General features: G+C 64.0%; 1 protein-coding gene across 1 annotated transcript; it reads right to left on the reverse strand.

Moving 5' to 3' along the window:
- Positions 1–95: 95 nt before the first annotated feature.
- Positions 96–8,423, reverse strand: LOC123256043 (P2X purinoceptor 1-like; the record flags this gene model as incomplete). Its single annotated transcript, XM_044684737.1, has 9 exons — positions 96–440; positions 954–1,044; positions 1,178–1,308; positions 3,082–3,223; positions 3,591–3,671; positions 7,153–7,249; positions 7,346–7,415; positions 7,908–7,979; positions 8,276–8,423. Coding segments are annotated over 9 exons (1,177 nt in total), but the record flags the coding sequence as incomplete, so codon positions are not given.
- Positions 8,424–8,757: the final 334 nt, after the last annotated feature.

An 8,757-nucleotide genomic window follows, 5' to 3' on the forward strand; every position in this document is an offset into this window, starting at 1 on the left:
CGCCCCTTCCCCCTGGCTGCAGCCCCAGGTCAGGCCCCTTCCTCCCAGCAGCCCCTCCTGAGCCTCCCGGGGCCCAGATCCCAGGGAATGGGCACCGGGCGCAGGCGGAACCCCTGGCTGGAGGGCCCTGAAGGTGGCCCGGCTCCTTTCCATCTCTGTGGCCTGGCTGGAGGCCGGGCTGAGCCGAAGGGGCCCCCATCCAGGGGCAGGAGAAGGACGTGGGCCCTGGGAAGAGGCCGGAGGGCCCCCCAAGAAGCACGACTCGGGGGCCCTCGGGGCGCCCGGCCTGCTGTCCGGGTGCCTGGGCAGCGGGCGGGCACCTTCGGGCCCTGGCCCCGGCCCTCCTCCCACCCCCGCTGCCCCTCCGCACTCACCACCCCAAAGATTCCGATCCCGGACCCGATGGTCGTCATGGTGGGGATGATGTCGAATTTGCCGGCCTGTGGAGGAGGGGGAAGGGGAGCAGAGCGAGCCCAGAGTCAGGGCTGGAGAGAGGTTTGGTCAGGAAGTCAAGGGACCTACCTGCCCGAGGCAAGATTCGAACCCAGGTCGCCAACTCCATAAGCAGGTCAAATACTTGTATAAAAACGTTCAGAACGGCTCTGGGGCCGACGGATGGTTCCAGTTCTCTCCCCACCCCCTCACGCCTTGGATGATTGGACCCGGGCCCAGCCCAAGGAAGGCTGGGCAGTCCCGGCGGACACCGATGCCTCCCCCGTCCTCCCCGCCACGTGCCTGGGAACGGGGGAGCTGAGAAGGGGCTGCTGCAGAAGAGATGGCCTGCAGCACACCAGGCAAGAGGGAAGAGAACTGGCCCGAGTTAGCATGACCTGGGTGCGAATCCTGCCTCAGTCTCCACGTCTGTGAAATGGGTGGAGGCTCAGAGGAGAGCCTCTCTAGGGGCCCTTCCAGCTCTCCGTCGGCGGGTCCCCCGAGCCGGCCCTCGGACTCACCTTGCCGTTCACCAGGATGTCGAAGCGGATGCCAAAGACCTTGAAGAGGTGCCGGCGGGAGGTCCCGTTCTCCATGTAGTAGCGGGCAAACCTGAGGGGGGAGGCGGTCAGGAGGCCTCCTCGCGGGGCCTCCTCTCAGAATCCGAGCCGGGCTGCGCTCCCGAGGCCCGGGGCGGGGAAGGGTCCGAGGCGGGTGGGAAGCGGAGCGTCCGGCCGGGCCCTACCTGAAGTTAAAGCCCGGCGACAGGTTGTTCTCTTCCGGGTACAGGCTGTGGAACTCGTAGACGGGCGTGCAGTGCCGCACGGCCCAGTCCAGGTCACAATTCCAGTCGATGGTGATCCCGACCACTCCGCCCTGCCGGGAAACCCGGGAGGCTGCTGAGGGGCCGCCCTGCGCGGGGGCCACACGCCAGAGCCCCCCCCGAGCCCCCCGCGCCCTCCTCCACAGGGCGAGCCCCAAGGAGCCCCCCCGAAGCACATCGTGACTAAGGGCGGCCCCACCTGCCGAGCCACCCAGAGAAGCGAGGGAGACCCCGTCGGGCCGGTGCTGCCAACCGGGGCCGTCGGCCCTCATCTGGGCAGCGTTCCGCCCGCCCGGCACCCTCTGCCCTCCCTGGCTCTGTGTCCAGGGAGCAGGATGCGGGGAACCCAGGGGCCTCCCTGTGCCCCGTCCGGCCCGGCCCATTAAAGCAGGCCTCAAGAAGTGTTTACTGAGGCGGCTGGCGCTGGAGGACACCCCGCCTCCTTCCTGCCCCCTTTCCGCCCCCTCCCTCCCACCCAAAGGACTCTTCTGGTTTTTCAGCCCCCCTCCTTGGCCGTCAGACAAAGCCCCCAGCAGTGCCCGCTATGGACATTCCCAACGGCCGGGGATGCCCACTGGGCGCTCCCCAGAGCCCGCAAGGAGGAGGCCGAGGCAGAGGGACAGAGGCAGCCTCTGAGCTCTCGGGCACAAGGCAATAATTCAGAGTGAAACAGAAGGGGAGGGCTAAGTGCGGCCCCTCCGTTGTCCTGGGCCAAGCCATCGCCCCCGGGGAAGGGTCTCCCTGAAGGAGTCCCTCAGAGGGTCTCCCGGCCTTCGGGGCGCAAAGGGGGCCGAGGCCCGAGAACCGGGGCCACAAGAGCAGGACGGCTCCGTCACGGCCCAGGGAGGAGGCTCCGGGCGGACGCTCACTGGTGGAAAACCCAAATGAGCCGCTGGGAGAACCCGAGAAATGGCCGTATCGGCGCCTTCTCCCCCAGGCGGCCACGACGATCCAGGAGGGACCTCTTGAGGGAAACCGAGTCTGGGACGCCAAAGGCAGAGGCAGAGACCCCGAGAGGACGAGAAGAGGGAGGGAGGAGGAGGGACAGGATGGTGCCGCCGAGTCGGCGGGCTTCCAGGGCCTGCGGCAGCCCCGAGAGCCTGGCCGCCGGGACTGCTGCCCAGTGACGGCTGCCTTCCCAGAGCCGTGCGAGTCCTGCGAGGCCGCACTCTTGGCCCCCCCGAGCTAGCAGGGTGAGACGCTGCCAACCGCCCCAGCAGCCTGTGGGAAGCCCTGCGCAGGATGTGGGCTGCCCCCCGGCAGGCTCTGGGCTTCCCTCCAGGCCTCCTTCTGGGCTGGGCTGCGTGCCTAGCCCTGTGTCTGTGCTCAGCTCGGCTCGGGGACGGGAGGCCAAAGACAGATAAGAGAAGGGCCGGAACCCTCCCCCGGAACCCTGTGGGCCCGGCCTGGAGCCGAGAGACCCTCCGATTGTCTGCCCCTCGTCAGAGCTCCTCCTGGCGGGGAGGCTGGACCTGGTGGCGGCCAAAGGCCCTCCCAGCTCCCCAGTTCTGCCACTCGGGGCTTCTGTGATTTTGTCCAACTGGGGAAACTGAGGAGCCCCAGAAGGACAGGGTCCTCCTTCCCTCAGCAGCCAGAGCCCTGCTTGGGGGTGGGTTTCCTGCACGAAAGGGTAACTGATACAGCCAGCAGCCCTGCAAGGCCCAGAATGGGGATGGGGGCGGGGGTGGGCGCTGATACTGGACTCCGGAGGAAGTGAGAACTGTGGTCTGGAGGGCTTCCTGGAGGAGGTGGCCCTCTGCCTGGGCCGCCGCTGCCTCTGTCTCTGTCCGGCCCCCACTCGAGCCCCCTCCCCAGCCTCCCTGTACCTTCACGGCCAGGGCACTGAAGTTCTGGCCCGAGTCTCTCACGACGGCGCCCAGCTCAAAGACGGGGCACAGGGGGTCCGTGCTCTTGTGGTACACGCAGCTTTTCAGATACTGCTTGGTCACTCTCTCCACCAGGTTTTGTCTGCAGGGAGAAAAGAGGCTGGGAATGGGGAGGAAAAGCCTCCGGGGGGCCCTCCCTGCAGTCCCCCGGGTGCCCGAGGCCCGAGGCGGGAAGGAGAACTGAAGGAAGGGCCAGCCTTCCCCAGCGCCCCGGCTGTCCGCTGCAGGACGTAAAGCAAGCAGAGCCCTCCCTGGCTGGCTCAGTGGGTGGCCGCCTCCTTCCTTCCGCTTGGAGAAAGCAGCAGCAGCGGGGGAAGGCGAGCCAGCCAGGGAGCAAGGGAAGCTCCTGTGCCTGCAGCCCCCCACAGCTCCGGCCCGTGGGGGCTTCCGGGGGTGGCCGGTGGCCTCTGTGCAGCCCGAGGACCCTCGGCGCAAACTCCTCCATTCACCTGGTGACTTTGAACCGGGGGAAGCTGATGCTGTTCTTGATGAAGAGGGTGAAGGTCTCTGCCTCCCTCAGGAGGGCCGGGCTGAAAGAGACCCGCCTATCCGTCAGCTCCTCCCTCTGCCCCGTTTCTCCTCCTCCTCTTCCCCCCCCCCCCCCAGGCACTGCCACCCTGGACAAGCCGCACTCTCCACGTCCCCATTTTACAGAGAAGAACACTGAGGATCGGAGATTGCCCAGGAAGCGTCCGAGAGAGCCGAGCACATGGCTGCTCAGCACAGTGCCAGGCACCTGGTAAGCACCTTGCCAGTTAGTGATGAGGCCCGCTGGGCGTGAATGCAGGCCTCGCCCCCCTCTGGTGCCCCTCTGACCCTCGGGCTCTGGGAGTGGAAGGGAGAGGACACATGCCTAGAGAGCGGGTCCTGGTAACTTCCATCCATCGGAGGGCACTAACTGTGGCACGGATGGTTGGTACTGGCAGAAGGGCTGCCCATAATGCCCTAGGGCGGCTGGCAGCCTGGCGAGGGGGCTCTGGGCAGACCCCCTGGCTCCTGGCCCCTTCCCTGCTGCCTCCAAACGGGCCCAAGTCTCCCCCATCTCCTTAAGCCAGGGCCCCACAGCTCTCTCCCTGGCCAAGCTGTCCCCACCGGCTGTGTGGGGAGAGGAAGGGTGGATGGCAGAGCCCTAGAACTACCCATCCACGGCCAGGAAGGGACCCTGGAGCCGCCATGCCCTGAGCAGCGGGCAGCGGGGTCCCCGGGAATCCTGGGAGGAGAGCGCCTCACCCCTCTATTTCCAGGGGCAGAGTTAGGGCTCAAAGGGGCCTGCCGGGCACTGAGGCCAGCCTCTCTGTTTTCAAGGTGAGGAGGCCGAGGCTCAGGGAGGCCACAGTCCTCCTTCTGGCTCTCCGCGAGCTCCTGCCCCCGCCATGAGCCAGCATTCAGGCTGCTGGACTCGGACTCCAGAGTCCCAACCTCGCCTGCCTCCCGCTAGCTCGGCCTCTGCTTGACCCCTCCTTCCATTTCTATGGTCCGTGCGGCCTGGGATCCCAGCCAGCCTCCTGTGGCTCACTCCCTCCTCTCTGCCTGGCCTCTAAGTCGAGACAGGCACCATCAAACCATCTGGGCTGGGCCCAGGCCCAACTGCCCTGTCCTGGCCGGCCCCCGGGGCCCCACGCTCCCGTGGGACAGTTACTACTGAGCAACCCAGAATCAGGGAAGATCGTGGCTGCCTCTCTCTGGGCATTGTGGCCCTTTAAGACAGTGGGTAGAGGGCAGCTGGGTGGCTCAGTGGATAGAGAGCCAGGCCTAGACACAGGAGGTCCTGAGTTCAAATGTGGCCTCAGACACTTCCCAGCTGTGTGACCCTGGGCAAGTCACTTGACCCCCATCACCCAGCCCTGACTGCTCTTCTGCCTTGGAGCCAATACACAGAAGTGATTCTAAGACAGAAGATGAGGGTTCAAAAAAGAAAAGACCAGGCAGGTCCCAAAGCTCAGCTGATGTGGCTGGTCGAGCCGCCACGTCCCTGCTCCTGGCCCCAAGACCCCTCCCTACCCCAGCCAGGTCCATCCCAAGGGGGAGATGGGGAAGGTGGCGAGACTCGCCCCCTTTGGGAGCCTTCTTGCTGCCCTCCAAGGTCCCAGACACAAACGGGCTCCCTGAGAGGGGCCGGGGATGCGCCCTCATGCCATTCTCAAGTCCCCGCACCTTGAGGCAGCCCCTCTCCCTTCGGGCGGGCTCCCAGGAGGCTTCTTGGGCCATCAAGCTGCAATCTGCCTCCCTGAGACGTCTCCCCTCCTGTGGCTTGTTCTGACTTGTGCCATTGAGGTCTTCCTCCCCGTCCCCGGCCCGGCCCCCACTCTCCTGTCCTACAGTCTGGCCACAGCCCAGCTGGACTAAGGTGAGGGCTGAGGGGGAAATGCTTCCCAGTGGGGGTAAATCACTCAAATCACTGCTGCCTGCCTCAGTCTCTTCAGCTGTAAAATGGGGATGATCATAACAATCTGGTGCTGGCTAAGAAATAGAAAGGCAGATCCATGGGCTAGGTTAGCTGTACAATACAGAGGAGTCAAAGGCCTCGATAGCCCAAAGACCCCAGCTCTGGGGACGAGAACTCCCTCTGACAAAAACCGGAAAGCAGGATGGCAGAGACGAGGTGTGGACCAACACCCCACCCTTCTCCCAAAAGAAGGTGAAAATGGGCCGATGATCGAGACAGAAGGGGTGATGCTGTAAGCAAAGGAGGGGAGGGTGGACTAGCTTACCGGTCAGATCTAAGGAGAAAGGAAGAAGTTACGACCACCTAAGAGATAGGGAACATTATGGGATGTAAAACGGATCCTTCTGAGTATGTAAAAAATAAAAAAGCATCAGACAGACAAAACCAATGCAACCAACATTAGAAGGGAGACATCAAACAGGGAAAAGAAAATGTTTACAGCAAGTTTCTCTGATGAAGGCTCCATTTCCTCAAATAGTGAGAATGGATCCAATTTATAAGAATCCAAGTCATTCCCCCAGCTGACAAATGGTGGAAGGACAGGAACAAGCTGTTTTCAGATGAAGAAATCAAAGCCATCAATTATCATTAAAAAAAATGCTCTACCTCATTATTGATTGGAAAAGTGCAAATGTAAACAGTTGTGAGGCACTGCCTCACACCTAGCAGCTTGGCCCCAGAGGCAGTAAAGATAAGTGAGAAATGTGGGAAGGATGTGACAAAATCAGGACACTGGTGCATTGTTGGTGGAGCTGTGAATGGATCCAGCCATCCAACGGGCTATAAAAGAATGCTGCCTGCCCTTTGATCCAGCCCTACGGCGGCTGGGTCGGTTCCCCAAAAAGATAAAATAGATGGGAAAGGACCCGTTTGTACAAAAAGGTTTAGAGCTGCTCTTTGTGTAGGGCAAAAAATTGGAAAAGGAGGAGACGGCCCTCCACTGGGGAGTGGCGGGACAAGCTGGGATGTGTGATGGGGTGGGTGGGAGGGAATGCTCTGGGGCTGAAAGGATTTCAGAGGGAGCCGGGAAGAGCTCCATGAACTGATGCCCAGTGAAATGAGCAGAACCCGGAGAACCTTGGCTGCAGGAACTGAAACACCCCGGAAGCCTAGCAGGGAGTGACCCGCTGCAATGACGGGACAAAGGCAGAAGCCGAAGGTCCTCTTTGCCTGGGTTGGTTTCTGGGTGCGCTTCTGGCTGGGGGGGCTGTAGCTGGCCAGGTGGGAGGGTTTGCCTCTGTGGAGCCATCTCAGGGACGGAGGGAGGGGAGGGGAAGAGGGAGGGGGAGGGGAGAGGGGAGGACCATTTGAAAACATTGCTGCTTGCTCCCGCCCTCCCTGGTTCTCTTGTTGGGAGGCTCAAGCAGAGCCCCGGAAGCCAAGGACATCAGACTCTCCAGCCCCAGGATGGGCGGGGTCACACAGTCAGCCCACAGCCAAGATAACAAGAGGCTGAACTTGAATTCAGGCCCCCCCAAACTCCTCTCTGGGGGGAATCCTTCGGGAGGGGGCGGAGGGCTAAAGGCCGAGACGCCGCTGGCCCCGCCCCACCCGCGCTGCCTTACTTGGGCACGTGGTCGTCCACCTCCACCGGGCACCAGCCCTGGATCTCGCACGTCCTGGCCGTGCTGTTGAAGTCCACGCAGCTGCCGGTCCGGATGCCTGGAGCGCGGAGGGAGAGCGGCGGCCCGTCAGCCCCCGCTCCACAGAGGGAGGGGGCAGAATGGAGGGGCGGCCGGGCCCTGCGCCGTCCCTTACCGTGGCCTTTGCGTTTGGGCTTTCCCGCCGGGCAGTCGCCGTCCTCCTGGCAAATCCCTCCATCTGGATTCTGGAAGCGCCCAGGGAGGGGCGGCCCGTTAGGAAGGGCAGGTCGGGCTCCCTCCGCTCCCCCCTAGCCTGGCCCTGGAGGGAGGGAACCCCCCATCCCTGCGGGTAGCCAAGCGCCAGAGAACTCCCCCCTCCCCCACGCCACTCCCAACGGCTCCGGGGCCCCGCCCCCACCCGCCCGGCCATGGGGGAGGACCGTGGGGGCTCCGTCCGGGCCCCAAGAAGCCCTCTCNGTGGGGGCTCCGTCCGGGCCCCAAGAAGCCCTCTCCAGGCATCCTCTCCCCTGCGGAAGGCCGAGGAGGGATTGGAACTCGGCTCCCCTGGACTCCCGAGCCCGAAGCCCCCAGAGGGGTGAGGGGCAGAGGCAGACCCCAAGTCCCCGGCCCGGCCACGCCTCCTGTTCCGTGGGCGGGGCATCTGCAGGCTCCCCCGCAGCGGCCCCAATTCAAGAACGGGCCCCGGTGGACGCTGAGGGGCAGTGGGGGGCTCTTACGTCAGCACAGAGCCCCTGGGCCTGCCCCGCGGTCACAATGAGGTTAGTCATCACCACGAAGGAGCTGTCCCCCTAGGAGGGAGAAAGGGCTGTTGGGGGCTCCCCCTCCCCCTCCTGCCCTCACTCTTTCCTTCTTCCACTCCCCAGCCAAAGCCCGGAGCAGGCGGGAGGCCTCAGCTGGGGAGGAGGGAGCAGTGAGGGGCTCACCTGGGCTCCGGATGGGGCTCAGGCCTGGCCCCCCCCTTCCATGTGTCCCTCTCAGACAGGGCTGGGGGAAGAGGCGGGAGCGCCCCCCCCCCCCCCAAGCACACACTGGGCCGTAAAGCCCCGCCGAATGTGGTCAAGAGAGCCCCTCCCATCCCCCTCACCTGGGCCGGGAACACGTAATCCGCCACGTCCCAGACCTGGAGGCCCAGGCCCGAGATATTGGTCACCGCCAGGCCCTTGAGCTTCACAGACACCGAGCTGATGAGACTGTCAGCGGTCTGGTAGCCCTTCTCGAAGAGAAAGACCCACCTGGGGATGGAACAGGCCTGTGGGTGCCACGCGGTGGCCCATCGCCCCAGGGGGCAGCTCAGCTGGGAGGAATGGCAAGGATTGGAAATAGACCTTCCACAGAGCTCGGGTGGAGCCCGATGGGTTCTGCCACAGGGCTCGGGCAGGCTTTAGGAGCCCGGCTGGGAATCCCCATCTCAGACAGAGCAGTGGCTAAAGTGGGCACCACGGCCACAGCGAAGAAAAGGTAAGCTGGGAAAAACGATCCCGGCATTACCAGTGGGTGGACAGAAGGAGAGATGGAGGGACGGATGGGTGAATGGGGGCTGGATGGGTGAGTAGATGGGTGGGGGTG

Source organism: Gracilinanus agilis, unplaced genomic scaffold, assembly GCF_016433145.1.
Source record: "Gracilinanus agilis isolate LMUSP501 unplaced genomic scaffold, AgileGrace unplaced_scaffold55637, whole genome shotgun sequence".
Taxonomy (NCBI): Eukaryota; Metazoa; Chordata; class Mammalia; order Didelphimorphia; family Didelphidae; genus Gracilinanus; species Gracilinanus agilis.